This window comes from Drosophila suzukii, chromosome X (genome assembly GCF_043229965.1).
Source record: "Drosophila suzukii chromosome X, CBGP_Dsuzu_IsoJpt1.0, whole genome shotgun sequence".
NCBI lineage: Eukaryota > Metazoa > Arthropoda > Insecta > Diptera > Drosophilidae > Drosophila > Drosophila suzukii.
In genome coordinates, this window is record NC_092084.1 from 18,041,834 (window position 1) to 18,068,565 (window position 26,732).

Genomic DNA, 26,732 nt, shown 5'->3' on the forward strand with positions numbered 1-26,732 from the left:
AGGCAAAAGAAATGTTTAATTAATTTGTTTCAAGCTTAAGTTATATTCTAATAAAATATTCAGCCTAAAAATATAATTTAAAAACCACTTTTGGTAACCTATTGCCATAGGCCTTTAAGGCCATCCTTATCTCTTGATTATTTTGTTTTTCTTTATGTGGTTTCTTAAAGTATAGTGATAGATAAATTCGATGTCCGATTGATCAATAGGCTTAGGCGTTATCAGGGCGTCAATGTGACTAGCCCAAGTTATAATGGGCCTTAACCCTTTTTGTAACCATGGGCTATGTCTGCAATAAAAAAATACCTCTAACAATATAATTAAAAATCGAAAGCACTAAAATACATGAAATAACATGACTAAAGAAACCAGACTGTAGAGAAAAGTAAGGATATATTCATATATATATATTCATATGTATGAACGTATCAAATTTTTTTATGTGAAAGAGAAGACGGCAAATAAAGGGTTAAGGAACACAATCATATAAAAGGCCTACCTCAGAAACAGTAGCTAATAGTTTTGTAAAAAGAACGACAACATGAAGTACACCATTCTTTTCTTGGCTGTCTGCCTAGTCTGCGTAAGTTAGCAACTGGAAAACTAACATTAATTGCGTAATCATTAAAAATATTCAAACTACAGGTAAATGCATTGGTAGTGCCCTTTTCCAACGAGGATGCCTCGCAGGATCTGGTCGATATTACCGATGGAAATGTAGAGGACTTCCGTCTGTTCAACTCTGCCTACAGGATCTTGAAGGTCACCCTGCGTAGCCTCAAGGGATTCAATTGCATTATCAAGTGGGTGGAGGGCATTAAGGCCAGTGCTTTCCAGTTCAACGCGAGCGTGGTATCCTGTGGCGTTACCGCCAGCAAGGATGTGACCAACCTGATCAACGCCAATGCCCAGATCATCAGCACCTGCGACGACATCATCAATCTGAAGTCGAAGACTTGCGCCCTGGTGGAAGGCGAAGAGCCCAAGATTACCAACAGTTGCTTCTCCAAGACCCTGGCCAAGGTCTGGACCCTGAGAAAACAAGTTAAGAAGGCCGTCGCACTGGCCAAGAAGATCCCACAAACCGGACCAAACGCCGCCGTCTGCGTAAACGATGCACTCAACACCCTGATCGCCTACTACACCGAATTCCCCCAGAACATGATCAACTGCTCCAAGCTCACCTCTTAGAGGGTTTACTATCCAAAACCCATTTAAGCAAACAATAAAAAATTCGTGGCGAATACAACTTTAGTGCTTTAATTGTCTTCATTTAGTGGAAAATATTCTACTTCACTGCATAGCAATCTTAAATTCAATGCCACAATATATTTTACAATAGGGCATTTACTTAAAATGCCTATGTACTCCCAACATTCTGAATCATACAAATAAAAGTGGTTGTAAATACATATAAAGGTTCCTTAACCGATTTATATATATATAAATGCATATAGTTTCTTACAGTGGCGGATCCAGCATTTTGTTGTGGGGTAGTATATATAAACAAATTTGTTGAGTGGAATCCAAATATTTGTAATACGATTCATATTTTAATGGGGTATTACATTTATTTTTTTCGGTTCTAATTTTATTCCCCGCACATGGCTTCTTATATACTGCTTAGAACTTTGTGCACATTATCGCAAGATACATACTTGTGATAACTTATTAAAATTCCGTGTTGTTTGTGCCCTATCTTCAATATAATTGTGCAAGTGTCTGCATATATATTTGTGGAATTTCCAATTTCCTATCTATAGCTCCGCTAATGCCTTTCAGCCCAGCTGATCAATTAAACAATAAGACACTGTTCTGATAGGCCAAATCGATTTGCGTTTTTAATTTTGTTCTTTGTGTTCTTTAACCTTATAGAGGGTATTCAGGCGTGTGTTCATAAGCTTTAAGTTATGTTATATGTCAGTTCATATGCTCTAGATTAGACTAGTTGATATATTTTTCTTGTGCATGAAATTTTAATTTAATTTTACAATGGTATGGATTTTCATTAAAATACTGTACTAAATGTTTCTGGTGAAAAGAGTAAGGGGTATCTGATAGTCGGGGCAATCGGCTAATGCGTTTCTTCTCATTTTCATGTTTTGTAACCAACTGTTTGATTAGAGAAATTCTTCAGTTCCAACTTTCGAAGGTAAATTGCATCATATTTGTCTCTAGGCAATTGTTTGCTTACCTTAAACCTTTATATTTATTTTACCATGGTATGGATTTCCATAACTTTAATAAATATTTGTCTATATATTTATTATAATACCCATTTAAAAAATATTATTTAATATTTCATAAATTAAATTTTTTTAATAAGTAAATTCTTTATCTCCATTAGACAAAAGCTAGCGGCGCGAATTATTAAAAGTTCTAAAAGTTCTCCAACAAACGAAGCGTCTGTACTTTTTGTTTGCTACCATTATAATTAATTATAAACAAAAAATATAAAGTGAAACTTACTATCACACAAAATTGATAAAAATTTAAGTGTGACAAAAACAACATTTTCAAATAGATATGATTACTTTAACCTAGGACCGTCTATATTACATAGACAAGATGTTTAATAAGATAGAGTCTCTCAGTCGTTTAATAATTTTTAACAATTTCTTTGTTCTTGGTCAAGGTTATTCCCTAGTTCCAATTTAAGCACTTTATTATACGGAGATGGAGACTGGTAACTTTTCCAAGAGTTTTGTTTTGTGGTGACCTTTGAAATAAAATACTGGGAGCAACAGTCCACCAGCAATTGAGCAGGTGAAGCATCGAGAGTGTTTCCAAGATATGAGTATTCCTATCTGGGGGCGATCTGCCCCAACTACCACCTACTACTGGAAGAAGCCCCAAGCTAATCTGCCTATCTGGCATAGATAATGCCAATTAAGTTTCGGACTTTGGGTGGTGCGGCTTAATTAAACCATACATATCATTGGCATATTCATTTACGAAAGTATAAGTGCAAATCGGAGCAGCCGGATCGCCACTTAACTGATATGGCACCGGCGAATCTCCTATATAAACAAACCCCTCGGTTCGTTTACCAAACATTCACCAGTTAAACCATCCACCAGCAACATGAAAGTGATCAGCCTGTGCCTTCTCGTCGTGGCCTCGGCCAGCTTCCTCCTGACCACCGCCAACGTAAGTCACCCGGTTGCCAGGGAACTCTTCCAACAATACTTAAATAATACACAACTCAAGTGCGATCGTCTGAAAGTTGATAAAAACAAAGTGTGACAAAAACAAAATATTATATCTAAAGATATATTTTTTTATTTTTTTTTAAAACTATATTTCGGTGCCAAAAAAAATATTCCTAGAACTGGGATCTCCACATACATATATAATGTATGATTAATATTTGAAAAATCGAGTGTTTATGTTTTTAAAAATATACTATAAGTAATTCAGTTGGTATTGTGTATAAAATAAAAATTTTTAAGGGACTTAAAGTAAAGTTCATGTAGCTTACATTTTTTTTTTTTTAGAATTGGTTTAAGTTATTAAGTAAAAGTATTTGTATTATTAGTATTTTTGGAGCCAAATGAAATTTAACCTTTTTTTTTTAATATTGCCTCATGAAATGTTTAACCCAAACCTTTTTTCAGGCCAATGCCGTGGATGCCTTCGAGGACTTCGAGCACTACACCGATGCCGAGCTTGAGGAGATGATCGAAAACGAGTTGCTCGACCTGGACAACGACTATATGGGCGTCGAGGAGTTCGGCTTCATCCGAGAGGTCAGGAAGATTGTGTGGGCTGGCTACAAGGGCGTCAACGGCACCAAGTGCCTCGTCGAGGAGGTGGCCAATGTCCTGCTCGTCTGCACCAGGTACGTCGACGACCTGGCCACCTGCACCGGCAACATCCCGCGGGACGTTAAGCTGATGCTGAACAACGCCAAGCAGATGATCGTCATCAGCGACAGTATCATCCACCTGAACTCCAAGCTCTGCGCCGCTAAGAGCAGGAGCGTCGGCTCCGCCGTGATGAGCGCTGCCCATTGTTGCAAAAATTTGTCAGTCGCCACCATGAAACTCGCCTACCGCATTAACTTAATGCTTAAACTGGGCAATCATTTCCCCACAAAAACCGCCACCTGCTACACCGAAGCCACCAGCAACGTGGTCGCCGGCTGCAACGCCTTCTTGCCCAACTGCAAGACCTGCATCGCCAGCATGTCCTAAGCAATGTCAAAAGTTGGTAATAAAACCATGAGATTATAAGCAAAGCATACGAACTTCTTCTGATTTCGGGGGCATTCGGTATGGGGTCTGCCACAAATGCTATCGATCCCCATCACTTTAAGGAACATTTATTTTTTGACTCATTTTCGCATTTTTAATAAGGGGGTACATCGGTTATTTTTGGGACTCAGATTTTGGTCAAAAATACTCATTTTTTAGTGGTTTTTTAGTCGTAGTTTAGCCAAATCAAGGCATACAGCTAAAAGACCGACTGTTTTGAGCAGCTTGCTACAAATGCTAACGAGCCCTATCACTTTGAGGAACATTTATTTTTTGACCCATTTTCGAATTTTTTATAAGGGGGTACATCGGTTATTTTTGGGATTTAGATTTTGGTCAAAAATACACATTTTGTAGTGGGTTTTCAGTCGTAGCTTAGTCAAATCAAGGCGTACAGCTAAAAGACCGACTGTTTTGAGCAGCTTGCTACAAATGCTATCGATCCCTATCACTTTAAGGAACATTTATTTTTTGACCCATTTTCGCATTTTTTATAAGGGGGTACATCAGTTTTTATTGTAATTCAGATTTTGGTCAAAAATACCCATTTTGTAGTGGTTTTTCAGTCGTAGTTTAGCCAAATCAAGGCGTACAGCTAAAAGACCGACTGTTTTGAGCAGCTTGCTACAAATGCTATCGATCCCTATCACTTTAAGGAACATTTATTTTTTGACCCATTTTCGCATTTTTTATAAGGGGGTACATCAGTTTTTATTGTAATTCAGATTTTGGTCAAAAATACCCATTTTGTAGTGGTTTTTCAGTCGTAGTTTTGCCAAATCAAGGCGTACAGCTAAAAGACCGACTGTTTTGAGCAGCTTGCTACAAATGCAATCGAGCCCTATCACTTTGAGGAACATTTATTTTTTGACCCATTTTCGAATTTTTTATAAGGGGGTACATCGGTTATTTTTGGGATTTAGATTTTGGTCAAAAATACACATTTTGTAGTGGGTTTTCAGTCGTAGCTTAGTCAAATCAAGGCGTACAGCTAAAAGACCGACTGTTTTGAGCAGCTTGCTACAAATGCTATCGATCCCTATCACTTTAAGGAACATTTATTTTTTGACCCATTTTCGCATTTTTTATAAGGGGGTACATCAGTTTTTATTGTAATTCAGATTTTGGTCAAAAATACCCATTTTGTAGTGGTTTTTCAGTCGTAGTTTAGCCAAATCAAGGCGTACAGCTAAAAGACCGACTGTTTTGAGCAGCTTGCTACAAATGCAATCGAGCCCTATCACTTTGAGGAACATTTATTTTTTGACCCATTTTCGAATTTTTTATAAGGGGGTACATCGGTTATTTTTGGGATTTAGATTTTGGTCAAAAATACACATTTTGTAGTGGGTTTTCAGTCGTAGCTTAGTCAAATCAAGGCGTACAGCTAAAAGACCGACTGTTTTGAGCAGCTTGCTACAAATGCAATCGATCCCTATAACTTTAAGAAAAAAAAAATTAGGCTTTCTTATCCTGATATAAAAATATGAAATATCCTTTCTCGTTGAGTTCGTAAAAAAATAGGATTGATTCAAGCATAGACAAAATATTAACTGGAAATCGTTATTGGGGTATTTTTTAATTAAGAAACAACTCACTAGTTTTAAATTATATATATATTTATTGATTCGTTCGTTCGCTTGTTTATTTATAGATGTAATATGTATTTATGTAATTAATAATAATATTGTTTGAGCCGCGTATATAAAAACAAATAACAATAAAAAAATGCTTAACCAAGACAATTAAATTAATGCCATTACTTAGTAAATTCAAGCCGAGTCGCAAAAAAAATAATAAAATAATGAAGAGTAAAAATGATAAAAATACAACACCGAAATAGAACTTAAGGACAGCAGTTCAGATTAGATATATACGGTTGATTCGCCTTGCGATACTGCACCCTAGGAATAACAATATTCTTTTTGCCACGAAAAAAAAAACATCGAGTACAATTAGGCGTAATAATAGGGGGTTATGATAATGCATATAGTACAATGTAAGTAGCTACAACTTAGGCTTAGTTTTTATGGTTTATATTTAGGGTTTCTTTTTTTTTATAATTGCACATGCTTTAAGTTAATCAAAAAAAAAAACAAAAAAAAAATGCACCGCTTGGGAGTCGAGTGATAGGATGGGTTTTTGGGGTCACATATATGGGGGCTTAGATCAGGCTGAGGCGACTGTTGGTCTTGCGCAGCTGGGCGCGCCATGGAATGATGTTATCCTCTTCCTCCTCAGCGTGTCCCTGGCTGCCGTCTGATGATGGCTCGAGAAGCTCCTGGACTCCACCGACGCCACCGCCATTGCCGCCCTGCTCCAGATCCTGATCCTGATGAATGCCCTTTAGATCGCCATGGTTCTCCTTGTTGCCCAACTGGAGCTGCTGATGCTGTTGCTGTTGCTGCTGTTGATGCTGCTGTTGCTGCTGCTGCTGGAACTGGATCTGCTGGTAGTGCTGCTCCATGCCGGCCAGATTGATGTTGATGTTGTCGATGGACATGGCGCGGTTCTTCAGTCGCCAGGTGTCCGCCACCCGGTTGTTCTCCTCCACCTTGGGCGTGTAGATGGCCGCCCTAGAAGAAGGTCAGACAGTTGAGGCCAGGGGTCAGGAGACTCCCCACTAGCCGCACACCCACTTACTTCAGCTTGTTCTCCGTCTCCTCGCGCCGAGCCAATAGGTCCCGCTTCCATTGGGGAATCTGGGAGAGTCGGCGCGACTCCGCCTCCTGGGCCATGCGCTCCTCGAAATCCTTCTTGGCCCGCTCGGCCGCCTTCTTGGCCATCATCTGGCGCTTCCAGTCGGGTATGGCGTTGCCGGCCTGATCCCGTTCCGGTATCTGCAAGTAGATCTTTGTCCCGCCTCTTAGCCACCGATCGCTTGGATACCCCTCAGCTGGCATCAGCTGGCCAAAACTCACCTGGTCCACATAGTTGTTGCCCGAGAACTGCTTGGTGATCTCCATGTAATGCTCCGAGTCCACCCGATTGGCCATCTGCTGTTCCACCTTCATCTTCTTGATGCCGGGTATGTCCTTGGAGATCTTCAGCTCGGCAATTAGGTCGGACTTGAGATAGGTGTCCGTGCTGGAGGTCAGACACTGCATGCTCAGGCTGCGCGCGGGCATCTGGTAGGGCTTCGGCACCTTCTGTGTGTCCGTGCGGCGCAGCTGGAGCGGATTGGGATTGGAAACGGGTGATAAGTGATTACTATAGACTTGGTTTCTTCACTGAGTTAAATATAAGGGAGTGAAGTGATTGAAGAACAGGTTTTTACATGTGTTATATAGAATTTTCTAGGAATAGATCTGCATTTGTAAAGATCTAACTTTCTAAATGCCTACTATTTAAAACTTTAACAAACTTGTAAAGTCTTTTTACAAATTAAGATGTCTGAGATATATTATTTTAAGTACTGGGACACTTTTGTTAATTTGATGTGTGTGATTATGGATGGTCCTGGACGGATGGGACCTGGACGATCGCTCACCTGGACGCTGTTCAGATCCTGAATGGAGATGGCCGACAGTGGCTGGTGCTGCTTCCTAGAGGCCGTGTCCTGGCTGTTAGGCGCCGAACCGTGCGGCTTCTTGGGCTTGTGCGATTTGCCATTCATGGTGGCATCCTGGCCTCCTGCCCCGCCCATCGGCGGACCACCCATCGGAGGCTGCGGCGGCAACATTCCATGGGGCAGCGGTGGCGGCGGAGGAGGCAACGGCGGCTGCTCGCCCATTCCATGCAGCTGGTGGGGGTGGTGTGGATGTGGGTGCTGATGCGGATGGGGGTGGTGCGAATGTGGATGGGGATGTGATTGCGGATGCTGCGAGTGGAGCTGCGAGTGGTGCACCTGCTGCTGCTGGGCGATCTGTATCTGCATGTAGTCCTCCGTGTCCGTGGAGCTGTGGGTGAAAAATAACGAGGTGGATTAGAAAGAGATCTTTGCTTTCTTGACTTTCACTGGCAAACGGGAGGTGGGTGGTGTGTGGTAGTTAGTGAATAGTGGGCGGTGGGCGGACCTGCGCCAGGCGTGGCGTGTGCGCAGTATCATCTTCGGATTGCAACTGAGTTGCAGTGGCAGCTGCAACATCGCAACTGTGGCAAGAAAAGTGGCAGGCCGCAAAGTGGCACGCATAAAATTTCATGCACTCTTGAGCGGCAGAGGAAGTGGCGAATCTCTAAGCTAGGTGCTGCACATCTAGCTTTTTATATTGAGACAAGCTTAAGATATTTTTATGGTGAATTCTTTAGAGAGTGTAAGCCAATCCTTTAATAAAAACCTGGCTATACTATGCTTTGAATTAAATAAAAAGCAACCCATAAAACTGATACAAAGTAAAGTCCCTTAAAAATTATACGTTAAAAATTGAAGGGTTTATTCCTAATACTGTTAAATAATTAGCTCTTTTCAAAGAATATTTATGGGAGTTAATTTATAAATTTATAGATCCATTGAGCACAGATGAAACCTAGTTAGGAAACATACGTTTTTCCGTGAATTATTAACTTTAGTTAGATTTTCTTTAGCTATTTTCCCACTGGAAAAACCCCACAGCACTGGGATCTAGCCATCTGCTAGCTGCTAATTGCCCAGCGGCAGCCAACCGTCTTTGCAGCCATGTATATTATTTTATATGTTATTTTTTTCGGATTTTGGCTAATTGAGGCGAGGCAACTGTACTGCCGATACTAATTATAAAAAGCCGCTGCACGAGATGTTCAGCCAAATTAAATCGGCTGCCATGTGCTAATTGAAAGACGGAGGATGGAGGATATATATAGATATCTAGGGGGGATCTGGGGAGTCGGATGACTGGTGTCGGGTAATCTGGGGGATAACCACTCACCGGGCGGAGGATGGACACGAACGCTTGTCGATGCTGATGCTCTTGAGATACTCGGACGGCTTGATGAGATGCGTGACTCCGTCTTGTGATTTATTGGGAAAACTGGGCGGCACAAACGGCAGCACCAGCTGCTTGTTGACCAGATTGGGTCCACCGGTCCGCTGTCCGCCGGCCAAATGGGTTTCCCCATAGATCTGCTGCTGGGTGAGCTCGTAGTGGTCCTCGGCGGAGGAGCCACCTCCATACAGGCTGGGTGTGTACTGATGTGGCTGGCCAGTTGGCTGATAATGCGGCTGTTGATAGTTTCCATTCCCATTGCCATTTACATTGCTCCTCTGACCCTTGGGTCCCTCCGAATAGCCATAGAAATGGGCATTGTCTGCGGCTCTATTTCCATTTGCATTGCCATTGCCAGCATTTCCAGCTCCTCCGGATCGGGACTCCTCCGGATTGGCGGCACTAACGCCATTTGTGCTGCTGGCATTGAGCAGCTTGGCTTTCTTGTTCGCTGGAATTGAACCAATTTATTTATGAGTTTTGTGGGTTAGCAGTTATCAGTCTGACGCTGGTCATGCTAACTTGAGCAGCCAGCAAATAAAATACAGAAAAGACAGAAGAAAATCCGAAAACCCAACCACAATGGATCGCTGCGTAGGCGCCTTTCACCAGACGGAGATGTTTGAGGAGAGGGAGCCCCAGTTGCATATAAAAATACGAGCACTCGCACAACTAAATCAAATAAATTACATTTGGGCAGTAGAGTAACGGCAATGACTAAGAGGAGCTGCCTCAAGAAAGGGGAAATAAGTGCTAGATATAAAAACCAAATAGTAATATCATTTTCCATGTGTGAACTATCAGTTCTTCTTCAAAATGTATTATTTATATAAATATTTATTGTATCCAACTGAGTCTGCTCTACTGGTTTGTATTCATTATAATTCCTATTCGAAGAGCCTCGAAAAAGTTCCATGTGACGTGCGATAAGGGGCTAACTAAAGGGTGTTGGCGATTAGGAAAGTCTGCAAGAGATAAGCCTTCAAATATGTCGTCTTTGATCAAAGCCAAAAGTCCATAATTGTCTTGATAGGACCTAAATTAGACATTATTATTTAGAGATAAGTTAAGGAAAAACTCATAACTACACAGAAAAAATTTGTTGGATTAAGTAAACCAACTTTTATAGTAAATTTACCAAATCATATTTGCGTAATATATAGTTGGTTAAGAATTAAACAGTTTTTACTTTTAAACTAACCACAAAAATGGTTTCTTTTACCCAGCCTGTTATACGTTTTTTTTTCGATTACTGTAACTGACTGTAAATTAACCATTACATTTGTAACTATAATATTTTCCTCCGATGTGTTTATTTATAATTCAAAACTCATACTATACAATACTATATAATACTATACTATCCTCACATACTTTTACACTTTTCAATTAATTGGAATACACTAAGTGAAAACATTAATAAATAGTACTACTTTATTGTAGTAGCGGAATTGTAAACTTTTGGTGGTAATAATATTTGCGTAATTAAATCATTGATAAACCTGTGGTATTTTCAACCAATATTCGTTATAATAGACTGAACCATCTAACCAATAACTGTGAATGAACAGTAAAGTTGTTATACGTAACTTTTACTGTTGATTGAAGTTACTTTAACGGTCGACACATTTTTTCGTGTTAAAAATATTCATGAGCCCAATCCCAGATCCCAATTATGTTATCTAATGTTTTTCCTTATCGTTCCCCTTGACTTGGCTGAAATTTGATGGAAAGCTATCCATCAGCTTCCTGGGAAATCTCTTTGATTGCTGAATGATTATCCCCACACACGGAAAAGTAATACTCCCTCGCCTTCATCATCGTCGTCGTCGTGGGAGTATCCCCATAAAAATTGAATTAGCAGCGGTTTCCATCGAAATCACCGCGGGCCACCTCTTTGTGTCTCCTCATATTCAATTTCCAGGCAGCCGGTTAATTGGCCAGACCCCATCTAAACCCGATCGCAAAGAGTCCCCAACTTTCACGGCCTTTGGTAACCCGTTTCCATGGCGATCATTACGTGGTTCGCTGTTGAATTGGTGGTGCAGATTCATGGCTGCACTCTTATGGCCAAAACCACTAGCGATCGAGTCCATCCAGTTTGCATTGAATTTATTTTGTCCGATACGAAAACCAAAACGAACGGACGAAATGCGCATTTTTCCACATGTCCCCACACATTTTACATTTTATCTATTAATTTGTGCGGTGCAAAAAGCGGTTTGCACTTGTCAAGTTCGCGGTGAAATTCGAAATTGGAATTGATGTCCAGTTCGGTTTCGTTTGCTGTTTTACGAGTGCAATGCCTGATCGTCGTAAGTAAGATATACAGCTCTGTTCAAATCAATTTAAGTGCTTCGCATTAAAATGCAAACAAAATGGTTTTAAAGATGCATATATCAAAGGCCGTTTTGATTTTTTTTTTAAAGAAATGTCAGATTTGGTTATAAAAGAAATTGAATTGTATGCTTTAAAAAACCATAAGCATTAAGAGTATCCTTCAATGAAAGTAAAACTGAAAGCTATAAACTTGTCTCAGGATCATCTTACGGATTCATCATTTATAAAATATTTTTAGAAAGGATATTAAATATTTGCAGGTAATGCAAGATTATTTTTCACTCTATCAACAATATAATAAACATAAACAATGTTCTAATAATATTTTTTTTAATGAGCTTTTTGACAGGAATGCATCACTGGGATTTATTAAATTAAAAAAGAATCACTTTAAATGAATTTATATAATTATTTATATAGTTATAAAGTAAAATAACAATCTGAAGAACACTGAACAGAACTAAATAACTTATTTTGACAAGTACATAACGTTCATAGCTGGTTTATTCGATAGGTAAGTAAAATGGGATTCATAAACCCAATTAGAAGTTCACAACTTCAATTAAGCACACTTCACAAACTATATCCTTTTGATATTTTAGTAATCACTTACACCGAAAAATATCGAACCGATGGAAGCTGAGCGTGAAATAGTTCCTACGTGAATTCTTGTGCATCTTAACCGAGCCCAGCATGTTCATTGTGTGTTCACTGTACTTTCAAATCAGGCACATTATCAGATGTTTGGGCTAGCGCGATGGCCGATACTGATGGCCGAAAAGTCGGGGAAAAACCCTGAAAAGACGCGGCTCCCACTTCGGGTGACGATGTTGACTGGGCGAGCTCCGTTGGCAGCCTGAACTGGGTTCAAGCCATCGCCAAAGTTATTCACCCAAGACCAAGACGACTCCACGGCGAGAGAGACCGCTTCGCAAAAACACGTTCACTTTCGTGGGTAAAAGTTTTCGCAGTCTTCAGATCCACGAGCCGATTGCCAGGAGGAGGCGTGGCCCATGTGGGCGGTGGTGCGGGTGGTGGTTCGCCGGTCGCCAATTATTATGGCCAAATGTGTGGGACATTCGCGACTTGTGGCTGGCAAATTGCTTCCTCATTGCGAATGGGGGATGCCATGTGTCCAGTGCTTGTATATGGTATATACATTTTAGGCTCTTAAGGTCTCGAACCCATACCATACACAAGCACTGGACATATGGTATATACATTTTAGGCTTTAAAGGTCTCGAACCCAACGATAATGGTCCACAAACCTTTATATGATTCTGGTCTTAGAAATTGGCATATTGATAGGCCAAACATTTTTTTTGGTACTTCTGAGAATGGATTTCCTATTTACCTGAACATATTTGCATTTATTATAATAACCCCAAAACCTGTTTATAATTCGGAGTATAAATGAAATGTTTAAATTTCGGTAAATACCAAATCCTTACAGTATCTGAAAACCTTAGCCCTTTTTCTTTATATGATACCATCCTGTGATTAGACAATGATTTTCATAGTATTACGTATTTATTCTTTAAACATTCGGTGGAATATGTATGAAATTCCATACCTAATTTTCCCCTAGTGTAGCTTATATCTCATGACTTATGCCTCATACGGCAGTCAAGTGGCTGGGATTGTTTTCATCGCTGGCACTTCCACTTTTTCACTTTTCCACCATGCAGCCCGACTTCCACTTCTTTGTTTTGGCCACATTTCCACGGATCTAGCCGCCTTATCGTGTGAACGTCGGCTCAATTAAAGCCTCTCTCCATTTCTCCTGCCTCATCGGACATAATGGGCAATTAACAAATGGAAAATCGCAGCCAACACATGTCAAACATGGCAGCTATCATTCGCATTTTTCAGTTTTTTTTATGCATATGGCAATTAAGTAGACTCGATATTTATTGTGTGATAATGAGGGTTATTGTTTTAACATTTTTGTAAATCGACTAGGAAAACGGCTATTTAGATATCTAAGTAATCATTAGCAATTGTATCCTTAAATCAGTACTGAAATATTTTGTAATAGATTTTTAAAAGCTTTGGAAACAGATCCATTAAGCTACCAGTGAGCCAAGTTTTATTTTTCCAAAAAGAGTTGTAAAATTTGATTAACAAAGATTTTCTTTTTAAGTCAATAAAAATGTAACTGCTGTTTGATTGATTTGTATACATTAAGAGAAATTTCACCTTGTCGTAAACTTATATCTAGGCAAACATACAAATCTCCTAATTAGCCATGTTTTCCAAATTCTCGACATTATATGTACAGCTTTGCTAACACGGCAATCACCACACTTTTGTTTGAGAGCCAACACTTCAATCAAGATGTAACCATTATCCCATCACATGGATAGCCATTGACTACTGTCCAGAGATCAGGTTCTCCTCGGGCAACTCGTTTCTGACGTTTCTCACTGCAGGGCACTGCCATTTTCCCCCATTTTACCTCACCACCCCAACTAAACATGACTGGCGAATTTCCCCTAATTGATCAATCAAAGCGGACTGTGGACAGTCACAAGCCACTGACGATGCGGAACCCCCTCGATATTCCCAGAGTTCAAAGACCTGGCAAACGGTTGTGGAACTTTAATTGATTAATCGCTATGGTGGAGGACATCGCCTCTTTTCGTCAGCTTCTTGATGCGATGACGGCACATTTTGGTCCTGGAGTAATTAATTCCCCCACTGCAATAATGACACAGGAATTTTGTGGCAGTTGGCTTACGGGGCTTTCCCTTAGATGACTTTTTACCACGGCCAGGAATTCGCTTCTTTTTGCCATTTTTGGCATTGGCCATTCCTAAGGTAATAATCGAAGGATTTGGCCAAATGGGAGCATCTGGCTCAGTCACTTTAACATTGGTAAGATGACTGTCCAAAAGATCGCGATCCTGTTGACATGTCTTCGTTGGGTCCAAGGAGTCAAGGAATAGTGTGAGATTCCCGACACTGTAAAAGATGTAGGTATTCTTCGTTTTGGGCTCAGTATCGTTTGGAGACTTCTCTGGCTGGTGGATGGGATCCTGCGAATCGCACAAGGTCAACGATTCGGAGTTACCACTCATCTTGATCCCTCCCGATGGTACTGTACTCCAAATCAAACCAATCTTGCCCAAAATGTATGAAACATACGAAAATTTAGAGTAATTTTTTTGGTAACCGAATGTAACACTGCTAGTATGATCTTTTCAAAGGTATAAGTCTATAAAAACTAACAATTTTATCAAAGGGTACTATAGGTAAAAAAATATTACGCTCTCGTTAGTACCAAATCAAACTAATCTCGCCCAAAACGTATGGAACTTATGAAAATTTAGAGAATTTTTTTTAAACCGAATGGAACACTTCAAGTATGAACCTCTCAGGGGTATAAGTCTAAAAAACTAACATATTTTTCGAGAGCTACTCTGGAGGCAAACATTTTTGTTTCTTCCAGATACCTAGACCATTTTTCTTTGGCTTAAGCATGCAAGCTATCATATTTAATTTACTATTGCAAATCAAGAACACATTAAAAATGTTCTCAAATAAATCCATTAAAATACAATGTAACCGCTAATGGTGAAAGCGAATTCTTTAGATTATTGCTAAAGAGCCCACTCGAATTAATGGGCATTCTGGTATCCCTTTAATAATTCAGTAAGCTCAATAAAAGTGCCAGCTAAGTGAATTTAAAGAGAGTGATATTTACGGGCTCCGTTTAAGAAGTACTTTTTTTTACTATATAAGACTTACCCGATATGGTGGACATGGTGCGATTGTGGTTGCCGCGCACCAGTTCCGATGGCCTCAAGCTCGGCTCCTCGACCACCTCGAGTCCCGAATCCGAGTCAACGGCTTCAGTGGCCACGGGATTGGGAGCTGGGACTGGAGGAGGAGCTGCACTACAAGCTCCACCAGGGTTGGTTTGAGCCTGGTTCGATCCGTAGACATTCTTGTTGTAGATGCTATTGTTGGCGTTCATGTTGTTCTGCTGTTCGGCGTTCAAGTTGTTGCGCTGCTGTTGAACGGGTGCCCTCAATGGAGGCGGCAATGGTGGTGGAGGTGGTCCATTAACTAAAGGATATTGAAAGTAATTCGAATTAATAATATAACATAACAATTCCATATATATTTTAGGTTTAAACAATTTTCTGATAACTTAACATTATATTAAGCATCTTGGAACTCTTAAACAAGTCCGAAGAATTATAATTCTTTTATTTTTAAATACATTTGAAAAATTCCCAATAATTTAGGGGGTGTTCAGACTCACCCACGGCCAAATTTTGCATGGGTGGCGCCGAGGAGACCCGCTTGAGATTCCTGCTGCTCTGATTTCCGCCGTTCATGTTGCCAATGTTGTTGATGTTGCTGATGCTGCCGCTGGTGTTGTTATTATTATTGTTGTTGGTCGAGGCATCCGCCAGATTGTTACGGATCATGGAGTTCTTGTGCGTCTGCTTGGTGCGCTCGGCCACATCCTCCGGCGGACAGACGCTCTCGTAGGTGTCGCTCTTGATGCCGCCGTTCAGAAGCTGGTTCTTAAGATTCACATTCTTCGCACTGTAGTTATCCTTCAGCGAGGACTCATACTTGCTGCTGTGCAATCCAATAATCGAATGCGATTTATTGCGATTCAGCAGGCTGTTATTGTTGTTATTGGTGAGTGCAATGTTGCTGCTGCTGTTGTTCATGTTGCTGCTGTTGTTCATGTTGCGCTTGTTGTTCAAGTGCTGCGGGATTAGATAAGTGTCAAATTAACGAATGCCTCAATTCCAAAGGCCTCGAAACTTACATGATTGCTGTACTGCAGCACAATGTCCGTGCTCCTGGTGGAACTGGCGCTGGCTGAACGCGAATGGGAGCCACTGTCCCTCGATCGCGAGCGCCCCACGTTGTATTTGTGTTGCTGCTGCTGCTGCTGTTGCTGTTGCACGGCCTGATGTTGCAGCTGCTGCTGCTGTTGCTGCTGCAACTGGTGTTGGTGTTGATGTTGCTGTTGCTGCTGGTGCTGCTTGCGCGACTCCTCGCGCACCAGATAGATATCCTCGTAGTCGTGATCCCCGCCGCCATTCTGATTGCTTGCCATCCCCTTGTGCGGCTTGTAGTTGTTGTTGTTCTTCATGTTGCCACTGGCGCTGATGTTGCTTATGTTGCTGCTGCTGCCATGGCGATTGAAGCTCTGGCTGCGCATCTGCTGCTGTTGCTTCGGCGAGTTGAAGCTGGACGAGATGGACACGGACTCGTCGGAGCCACTGCCCGCTCCACTGGAGCTGGAATGGACATCCGCCTGTATGGTCATGGCATTGCCCGCCTTCGACTGCAACAGCTGGTGGCCGTGGGCGTGACTCTTGCCATGCTGCTTCACACTGCTGCTGCAATCGGAGTCCACAAACAGATCGCGCACACGGTTGTAGATGATATCCTGCGGATCGTGCAGGAAGAAGGACTCCCCCGAGATGCTGCCATTCGGCGAGGGCGTATTGTACATTCCGCCATTTCGCATGGGATTCACATACAAGCCATCGTTGGGAAGCAGGGCGCCACCTCCACCACCTCCACCACCACCGCCGCCACCTCCACCTCCTCCTCCTCCGCCTCCCGAAGAACTGTTGCCGCCCGGATTGCCACCCAAAGAGGACGAACCATTGTATAGCTTCTCGGATGAACTCCTCGATTGCTGGGAGTACAGGGCATCGCTGTTCTTCCTCGATATTCCCAGGCCCATGCCCATGCCCATGCCCACGTTCATGCCCATGCCCATGCCCATGCCCAAGCCCATTGATGATCCTCCAGCTCCGCCTGCTATGGCCGGTGGATGCAAGTAGAAGGGCTCCACATCGGAGCTCAAAGTCGAGGAGGACTTGGACTTGATGGTATTACTGCGACTCGTCTGCTTCGAGGAGTTCGAGTTCGAGTTGCAGCTACTGCTCAGGTGTTGTTGCTGCTGCTGATGCTGCTGTTGTTGCTGCTGTTGATGTTGCTGGTGGTGCAGTTGCTGCTGCGACTTGTGTCGCTGCGAGCTGCCCTTGCCATTGTAGTCCACCGAGGTGCCATGCTGAACCAAGACATTCAGGCACTAGACAATACAAAGGGTATATATTCAACATGTTATTTTATTTTTGAAAATTACATTTTTCAAGATCGAAACCCACCTCAACCTGTTGATTTTCCGCGGCATCGTTGATGGGTGACTTGCCATATTTATCCAGGGATAGTTTAGCTCCATGATTGAGCAGCCAACGGACCACGGACAGGTGACCCCGGGAGGCGGCAAAGTGCAGGGGCGTGGCTCCATCGCCGTCCCTCAAATTGGGGTCCACACCTTGATCTTGGACCTTTGTGGGCGAAAAAAGGAAACCATATATAATGAATATGTTTATGTGAAAGAAATATGTTAGTTTGAAACATTGAACATCCACATTTTCTACCTCAATTGGTCTATAAATGTCTCTTTAGCAAGAAAAACTACAGCCACATCAATTGTAGCTAATCCATCTCAAAGCCTAAGTACTTCACTTGACTTGACGAGATGGTGAAGTATCTATTCCTCACTGTCCACTAAATTGAGAGGCTGGCAATTCCACTAACTCAACTCAATGTCTTTCAGCGGTTGAGTATCTTACAGACTGCGTTTGTGGAAAGTGGTTTGCCAGCCGTCAGGCGTTGTGGCTATAATGGAAACTATTTAGTTCAATTTAGAAAGGTGATTTTCCAGCGCCTCTGGCGATGATCTTGAAAATGCATTCTGGCCATTGTCAGCGCTTGGAAAACTGCGATCTTTGCATAAGCCACTCTCTCCGCTTCTTGGCTTCTCGGCTTCTAGTCTCCTTGGCCCATTGGCCTTCTCCTCCTCAATCGGACGCATTCCCCGATTGATAAATGGCACAGGTCTGGCGACAAACTGGCCGGGAATCCCGCTCGAGAACCCCGTTAAAGCCACCGAAACAGGACCCGCTGACACCAGCGAAAAGAAACGGGTTCAAAGCCACACTGAGCGAAATAGCTTGAAATTATGTGTTCTTAGTATAATAAAGAGGCATTAGTACTTTCATTTATAAGCACAAACTTTTGACCTTCAATTAAAATGCCTTATTATTTAAAATCTTATAAGAAAGATGTACGCATAACAATAATATCCTGAACCACTGATGAAATACGGTGAGCTTAAAGGTTAATCTTCAAATTAATCATGGATTCTTAATGAAATTCACAAACAAACCTTGAACTGTGCCTAACTCATACCATAGATACCATCGATTACATCCTTAATTCGTGTCGAGCTAAGGCCAAATAAAATGAAATATCTCTAAAAATATAAATGCCGTCTAATATTTCAAAGCAACTCCTAGGTAGAAAACATTATAATACAAATCCCATTTCTAAAGTAAGAAAATAATCGTATACCATAACATCTAGAGGGCCAAACTTAAAACATCCCTACTTCACAAAAATTATCATTATTATAATAACCACAAATCTTTAAAGATGAAGGGCAGTTACTATTATTTAAACCATAGCTGTATGTCTATCACTATGTCTTCTTTTAGCTATAACTCCAAAAATTAATTGGAGTTTGGGGTTCAAAAGATACACAATAGCACTTGTAAAAGGATATGCCTACCTAAAAAACCAAGAATCCATTCCTATGTTATTGATTTTTGAATTTCTTTTAAAGGTTCGAAGGGCCCAAGTACAATAAAAATACTTTTTAATTCAAAATAAAAGTTTTAAAAAATTTTTAAAATATATTTTCACTACTTTAAACCAATGTCTGTGTGTTTTGCAATCTCTCTAGCATGTTTTGTTAACTTAACAAGAATTTTGCAGCAGTGCAGGTGGCTCTGGCAATTGACCCGCATTGCCTGCCGCAGTTGGCCAAGCTAACCGAGTTGGCCAACCAAGTTGGCAGTTAACAGATCGGTTAAAGGCCGAAATTTAAGCGGAGCACTCACCATCCATTTGAGGCAATCCAAGCAGCCCATTTGTGAAGCGGCATGGATCGGTGCCATGCCGTCGCGTGCACGGACGTACAAAGAGCCGCCGGCCTCGAGCACCAGAAACTTGAGCACCTCCAAGTGGCCCTCCTGCGCCGCCAAGTAAACGGGCGTGACATCGTTGTCCATTTGCGTATTGGCGCTAGACGAAATAAAAAATCACACTCATTAGTTGTCAACCAATTAAGGGGGTAAAATATGGTGTTTCATGAACAAAAAGTTGCATCGAAATTGGCTAAAAGTGTTCTCATTTCGTACCCCTATATCATTGTATATATGGTATATACATATACGTATAACTGCAGTTAATCTCTAGAAACGCACTGGGTCACTGGAAAAATCTTCTCGGCCTTTTCCTCTTCTTTGACCGGTTTTCCACTCATTTTTTCATTGCGGAATATCATTGATCGATCGATTACAAAGAGTGGAGTGATAGGCAGAGATTAATCAACTCCACATCAATCGAATGGCAGTCTTTGGAGAATGTGTGGGAAAAGCTATTCACCAATTTGTCAAGGTGTTCAGAGCATTATATTCCCATTAAATATTGACTGCCATTGATCGGAATTGGGTAACAGATGTTGAGATTAGCTTGTTATCAATATGAATGCATTGTTACTTGCCATGAATTAGGAAATTTAATATGCTAAGCTAATTGCAGATGCATTGTACTAAAAGCTCGTATTAATAAGGGATTTTCTAGAGAAATTAAACATAAAAACGATTGCCTATACATATTTTAAATAGTGAGTTGTTCAAAGAGTTTCCTTTAACGATGGTGTTAATATTTTGAAAATAAAACCTTAGGGATTTTGGGTTTTTTGTTGTGAAGTAACTTCTTAAGTCCATTATTATTTTTTAAATCTTTTTCGAAAGCTTTCTCGTCGGTTTAAAACCATTTGTGACATGAAATAATAATAAGAAACCTCAACAGTGAAGACAAACTAATTAAGGTCGTTTTCACGTCCATATGTTAAACTAAAAGTAGGGGTTAGACTGAATATTACTACATGATTTATAGAAAATCTACTTCTAGTTAACCATGGAAACAAGAAAAAAAAACATTATATCTAAAATTAAAAAATTTATTTGATAATAATAATTCCGAAAATACGAGGTTCTTGAGATTCTGCCTTATAGACGTTCTTCGCACTACCCATCCCCAGTAAACCTATCCATAATCAGTGATCCCTTTGGTTTGCCCCACCTGACCACGCTGCGTCGGTTGTTCTGCTCCTTGCGCCCCACGCCGCTCATCATGGGTGTGGCCTCGTCATCCTCGTTGGAGTCCCGATCCTCCATGTCCTCATCCATCTGCTGACGCACCACCTCCACGGCTGCCTTGCGCTGGTGGTGCAGATGGTGGTGCGAATCCATTTGGTTGGGATGGGGATCCTTGGCGTGATGGTGGGGGTTCTGGTTCTGATTCTGATTCTGATTCTGGGACTGGCTCTGGTTCTGGCTCTCCTGTTCCTCACTCCTGCGATCCTGGGCCGCCTCCTCGATAAGGGTGGTGGTCTGTACCTCCTCGGTCTCCGATCCCGTGCTGCTGTGGACACTGCTGCTCAGTATGGCGGCCGTTACCTCCGTGGCGATGATCGTGTGGATGTCATTGTTCGACTTGGACTTCTGCTTGCTGCGGCGGTAGGAGGTCAGACTTGTGGTCATGCGGCCGAGGAGGCCCTTCTTAACGTTGATGGTGGAGAAGTAGCTGGCGGTGGAGGAGGAGGAGGGTGGTGGGTTGGTAGCTTTGGTGGCCAGGTGACTGGGTGGGTGTGTGTGTTTGAGTGGGTCTTTTGCTTTTGACATATGAATATCTTTTGTTTTTTTAAGGGTTCGAATGGCAGTGCGCTTGGTGCTCGTGTTTTTTTTGCTTTTTAGTGAACTTTAATCTATTCGCCTGGGCTTACCGTTCACGTTCGAAATTTCGCGTTTCACTTTCGTTTGTCACTTGATTTTATATTTTCCGGTTTATGTGTATCTTTGATTTTCCTTGTACCGTTAAGCACACACACACACACACGCACACACGAGAGTGTAATGAAAAAAAAAAGAGTTCGATTTATGGAACTGGTTGAGGAAAAATCACTTAAATGCCTTGATTTGCATAGCGAGTTTTTCGGTAGCAGTCTTTTGTTTTTCTTTTTTTTATGTCAGTTTTTATGGATCATATCAGTTGTGCCTGCTGAAACCGAAAGTCTGCATTATTCCGACAGCTCTCTGCGGTGTCTGGGCTGTGATTAAACCCCCGATGCTCGATCTGCTCGACAAACTTCTGCTTCTTGTTCGCCTATATCTTATATCTATACCATATATACGTATATGTATATAAATCTTTTTAGGTGAAATTAACGCTTAAAAGCGAAACAAAAACCGTCGAGGGGAGGAGGTTTCTCTTGGCGAGTAGTTACGCCTGACTCCCAGTCTAAAATCTGCACTTGTCTTGGCGTCCGCCACTTGTGTTGCTGCTGTACATGTTGCTCATGTTGCTGGTGTTGCTCGTGTTGCTGCTGCTGTTACCATTTAGTTTAGCTGGATTGGCCTGGCTTTCCACACGGCGCAACAGTGGGGCAAGAGTGGGTGTGGATCGCCTCATCTAACGGCAGAATTATAATGGCCACTGATCACAGGTATCACGGCAATTTAGCCATCGACAAAATTATAGGCCAACAAAAGGCATAAGTTTGGTCAAGCTTTTCAATCTGCCAATTGCCTAACAGCCAGCTGAGCACTGCCAGGAAAATCGTTAGCCAACTTCTTAATTTTTAATACTATTTATTTGTAAATGTATCTCTATATCTATCTCTATATCACTAATGTATCTTTATATCCACATAAGTACATATCACTAATGTATCTTTATATGTATCTCTTTTAATATTTTCAGGATCTCTTTACTTTTATTGGTGTTCTAGTTTTATCTAAACTTTTAACTTTTCGAATACCTTCAATGAATCTTTTATATATTATTTCTCCAGTAAATTACCTATTTTAATTTTTCAAAAAGAAGTTTCAGAAAAAAATGTTACTCTATTATATCTATCTTAAAAAGTTTATCCCCTTATTTTTGCTGTACATCTGCCTAAAACCTCTGTTTAATCCCCGGCCTTTAACCCATGTCCCACTGTGCTTTCTTCCCCTGAGCTCCAAAAGATTCGGTGGCCAAACGGAGGCGTCGGAGGCGACGATGATGATGGTTATATGGGTACGGATACTAGTATCTGTTCACTTAGTCAACTGGCTTACGACTTCATGGATATTGCGCACGGCAGCGGAGTTTGGCGGCTTTGGCTTTCTTCGTTCGACTTCGGACTACTTGTTACATTTTCCAGCTTTTCTCGCTTAGAAATGAATTGTAAACCAATTAAAGTTGATTTTTTCATCTTTATCCCCTTCTACCCCGGCTGTCTGTTTATTTTTCGTATCTTATGGCTTCTTTAGTAGGTGAAAATACAGTAAGAAATATATATACATATATATATTCCCAATTTTTTCCTCTTTTGCTGTCTTTTTTAGTTTTTTTTGTTTTGTTTTGCCCGTCTTGTTTCTCTCTATTTGCAATTTAATAATTATTTTTTAATTTATTTAATGTGTCTGGGGGGCCGAGCAGAAAATGGAATTAAAAAGCGAAATAATTGAGGCGAAGCAGGAGCCTCGTTAGAAATGCCAGTTGACAGTTATAGACTCGTTTATTTAATTGAACATTTGCGTGCTCGAATCCCAATGATGGACGATCAACAGTCGGCGATCCACAATCAAGCCTCGTCGATTGTCCATCGCTGAGCGAATGCAGAATGAAAGCCACGCGAGTGACACAAATGGACCCCAGGGAGATAGAAAGATACAAAGATACAGATGCCAAGTTGAAGATTGTCTTTCGCAGCGATTAGTGGAAATCTACAAGTGATTTCCCCCGCAAATGTGGGCAGTAAGTGCCGCTTCCCGATTTGGTTACCATGAGAATTAGCACGCCTTCTAAGGGTTCTTTCAATGGGTTCTATACTATGAGCTTCAGCACAAAGTAATTTCTATCTATCCGAATATATCTACCACTTTTGTAGTTAATTCTAGATGTTTTAAGAACGAGTGGCAGTTATTTCACAGCCAATTCTAAATTTTTAAATTTGCATATGCTACAATATCCTACTTTTGTTTGATATTATACTTTATAATGCCTATCAATTATATTAGAGTTTATCTTTAAGGGTTCGCTTTTTTTGTATTTGGTCCTTGATTAGAATAAATGGTAAATTTAAAATGAACGGTTCTGTGATATTTTCATTCTGTATAATATCAAAGCATTTCTTTTATCCTCTACCAGGTAAACTTGTAATATATTCCATGAATTTGAACCATATAGTTTAATAATTATCCATATAATAGATTTAATCATGGCAATTTCTGATGAGCTGTAGTTATCAATCCATGTGAGGTGTTCTTTTTAACACAGTCCAGTTTTTTTTATGAAATATTCATAGTTTTAGACCAAGCACAAGCACTAACAACTGGACATAATATATTTGTTCTAAAGCATTCGATTCATTTGGTTCCGCACTCAAACACACACTGGCAAAAAAAAACATAAAACAATATATAGACAAGGTTAGCTTGGCATCCTTGGCGTCCCGGTGGCCAATTGATTTCCTCGCTGCCTCGGCCAATCGATTTGTGGCAACTGAATAATGTTGGCCAAAAGCAGCCGTGGCTACCTTTTCATGGTTGCGGTCGCTGCGGCTGCTGCTGCTGCGGATGTTGCTGTTGGCTTGGGCATTAAGCCAAATGTTGTGGCTACTGTTTGCGGGGCGAAGATAAAGATACAGATGATGTTGCTGCTGTTGTGCCTTGCAGTTCTTTGGTACACTGAAACTGTTAATTAATTCGCGTTCCGATTCGTTAACTGCATTTGAAATACTTTGAAGCGCGAAATTTTGTTTGCCGTTGCTAGTGTGGCTAATGTTGCTCGTGTTGCTGATGTTGCTCGTGTTGCTGGTGTTGCCGATGTTGCTGGTGTTGCTGGTGCTGTTGTTGATGTTGCTGCTGCTGCCTGACCAACGGACAGTCGCGGGGGCGGGGGCGTGGCCGTGCTGCTGCATCGAGCTTCAAAACGAAACCGCACTAAATCCACCATTGAAATCAAAATTCAAATTCATTCTATGGCCGCATGTTGCTGCTGCTGTTGCTGCTGCGCATAACGGTTGCTGCTGGTAAACGGTAACAACTTTAACACCAACTATCACTCTATGCATATACATATAATATGTATGCTCTATAAGACCGAGGAGTCGAGTAGCCCACGAACGAAAGCACCGTTCGCCTCGAGTAGCCAAACGCGAATAGCCAGCACCACCGAACGCCAAGCGCCATCGAGTGGCCACCGCGAACCACAACCACTGGTGGTGGTGGTGCTGCTTCCTCCTCCTCTGCGTCTGCTTCTTCTGCTCTTTTTCCTCTTTTGGTGGGCGGCGAAGGGGGCGTGGCGGGGGCAAACCAGATAGCTCAACACCGAGCTGTCGCCATACGCAATATTATCAAATGGCCAGCGGCGAGGGCGGATAGACAGGTCAACGTTAGTCACACGGAAATAAGTACCATTTTCATTGTTACGCCTCATGAAAATGAAAATGATATATAATACATTCGAGCCCAAAAGGTTTTCCCACGAAATGTCCTTACTTTCTAAATTGTAATAGTCATTTCCCTGTGAATTTAGCAATAAATTCTGTTAAGCGAATTTCAGGATCCCATAAAAATATTATTCATAAACGACGACAATAGCTAAATGTATTTAGCGCCCTTTACATAATAAGGATAGATTCGTCCTTTAGTTGTATGTGACCTAGGTGTTTTCCCATTTTTTCTTGAAAGGCTCAACATTTTTGAGTTTCCCTGAGACTAAAAGTATTCAAATCAAATGTTTTATGCAGAAATATGCATCTGTTGAACACAATGTATAGGTATTTATGTATTAAATAATTATAAACCATATGTACAACCATTTTAATAGATTTTGATGATTAATAAATTTTAGAAACCTTTTTTTTAAGTATTTGAAAAACTTTAAATAATTTAATGTATGTAATTTGTAAAAAGAAACCAATGGATCTGCCCTCGCTTCCTCTTTGCAGTATTAACACAAGAAGCAACAGCTGTCTTCATCGAGGTGTCTTTGTGGGCAAAACTATCAAACGGTTTGTGACGAGGGCGGGTTGAAATGTTAGCAAATATAAAATATATAAATATAAATCACAACAAATGTAACACATTCAAAATAGTAGATTTTGATTTTCTATTTCAATAATTATCTATAATTTGAAAAATATTCATTCGCAAATATAATGTTCTGAGGATATTAAATACAAATTTTTAAATCAGAATATGTTTACTTCTCTGATAAATCGGATTTAAAATTAAAGCAAATTATGAACGACTATTCCAAAATGTTGTTTTATTGCATATTACTAATATTTGCCATATACCTAACGTATATTATTTTGAACGAATTATATTTAAGCACTGATAGTAGATATAATCGTTTGGACGTTTCATATTAAATTATGCTTAGAACATTCCCTTATTTCAAAATGCAATAAAAAAATGTTATTCTAATACTATAATTCTAAAAGTTTAGTCTCATGTGTGGATCTGCCCTCGCTTTCATCTCTCGCTGCTTTCTGTGTCGCTGTGTCAGTTGTCATGTCAATTGATCTGCCTTGCCGCTTGGTAAATATGAATTTAAGTGGCGACGGAGAGGAGCGATGAGAAGGCTGGCGGGGATCAGGCTGAGGCACTGATTCTGACTGCGATTCTGACTACGATTCTGATTCCTTGGCCACCAGTCCGAAGTTGCTCCACTTCGAGGCAAGTGGGGAAAACTCGTTGCAACGGTGCTTTGTGAGGCTGTGAGTTTTCCAGTTTGACTTCAATTGAAAATAGCACACGATAGAACCAAAACTGGCCTGGCCTGGACTCGATTGGATTGGATTGGACTGGATGGGATGGAGTGGCCGGGGAAGATGAAGTGCATCTCGCTTGGCTGGCTCGCCTTGGCCACTTGGATTCCCATTCCTATCTCCCAATTCCCAATTAAATGAATCAGCTTTGAACGCGTGCTGCTGTTGGGGCACAGGAATTTAGGTGAATCAAACACTGGCCACGGATCGCTAACCCACTTGGCGTTTAGTTGTTCCAAGTTTTTCCAAGATTTTCCTTGTTTCGCCAAGTTTTCCCTGCCTTTCCTAGTT

At 41.1% G+C, this 26,732-nt stretch overlaps 3 protein-coding genes across 13 annotated transcripts in view; 2 read left to right on the forward strand and 1 right to left on the reverse strand.

Moving 5' to 3' along the window:
• The first annotated feature begins 443 nt into the window (after nucleotides 1-443).
• LOC108004598 (uncharacterized) lies at nucleotides 444-1,249 on the forward strand. Its single transcript, XM_017067538.4, has 2 exons — nucleotides 444-583; nucleotides 646-1,249. The coding sequence occupies exons 1-2, from the start codon at nucleotides 542-544 to the stop codon at nucleotides 1,189-1,191; spliced, it is 588 nt and encodes a 195-aa protein (XP_016923027.1). The 5' UTR covers nucleotides 444-541; the 3' UTR covers nucleotides 1,192-1,249.
• A 1,820-nt stretch (nucleotides 1,250-3,069) lies between these two features.
• Nucleotides 3,070-4,243, forward strand: LOC108004629 (uncharacterized). The gene is made up of 2 exons (XM_017067570.3): nucleotides 3,070-3,150; nucleotides 3,618-4,243. Exons 1-2 carry the CDS (start codon nucleotides 3,085-3,087, stop codon nucleotides 4,194-4,196), a joined length of 645 nt encoding a protein of 214 aa, XP_016923059.2. The 5' UTR covers nucleotides 3,070-3,084; the 3' UTR covers nucleotides 4,197-4,243.
• A 1,614-nt stretch (nucleotides 4,244-5,857) lies between these two features.
• The window catches only part of f (espin protein forked), a 37,205-nt gene continuing 16,330 nt past the window's right edge, over nucleotides 5,858-26,732 (reverse strand). For 3 of the 11 annotated variants that reach the window (XM_036821347.3, XM_036821349.3, XM_017067650.4), the window contains exons 3-12: nucleotides 19,450-19,633; nucleotides 17,650-17,832; nucleotides 16,290-17,573; nucleotides 15,768-16,227; nucleotides 15,248-15,568; nucleotides 9,101-9,608; nucleotides 7,747-8,155; nucleotides 7,178-7,426; nucleotides 6,900-7,108; nucleotides 5,858-6,832 (exon numbers count right to left, since the gene is read on the reverse strand). In XM_036821347.3, the coding sequence (XP_036677242.2) occupies nucleotides 6,421-6,832; nucleotides 6,900-7,108; nucleotides 7,178-7,426; nucleotides 7,747-8,155; nucleotides 9,101-9,608; nucleotides 15,248-15,568; nucleotides 15,768-16,227; nucleotides 16,290-17,573; nucleotides 17,650-17,832; nucleotides 19,450-19,633 (4,219 nt within the window). In that variant the 3' untranslated portion in view covers nucleotides 5,858-6,420. Of the gene's footprint in view, nucleotides 6,833-6,899; nucleotides 7,109-7,177; nucleotides 7,427-7,746; nucleotides 8,156-8,272; nucleotides 8,368-9,100; nucleotides 9,609-12,110; nucleotides 12,355-15,247; nucleotides 15,569-15,767; nucleotides 16,228-16,289; nucleotides 17,574-17,649; nucleotides 17,833-19,449; nucleotides 19,634-20,698; nucleotides 22,229-24,200; nucleotides 24,825-26,732 lie in introns of those variants that run through there. The other 8 variants (XM_065867845.2, XM_017067651.4, XM_065867846.2 and 5 more) reach the window with 7 other exon arrangements.

Bases quoted from the DNA above. Each gene is read 5' to 3' on its own strand.
- LOC108004598 (XM_017067538.4), top strand. From the start codon at position 542: ATGAAGTACACCATTCTTTTCTTGGCTGTCTGCCTAGTCTGC. The intron at 584-645 runs GTAAGTTAGCAA...TTCAAACTACAG, and splicing joins TGGCTGTCTGCCTAGTCTGC to GTAAATGCATTGGTAGTGCC.
- LOC108004629 (XM_017067570.3), top strand. From the start codon at position 3,085: ATGAAAGTGATCAGCCTGTGCCTTCTCGTCGTGGCCTCGGCCAGCTTC. The intron at 3,151-3,617 runs GTAAGTCACCCG...ACCTTTTTTCAG, and splicing joins TCCTCCTGACCACCGCCAAC to GCCAATGCCGTGGATGCCTT.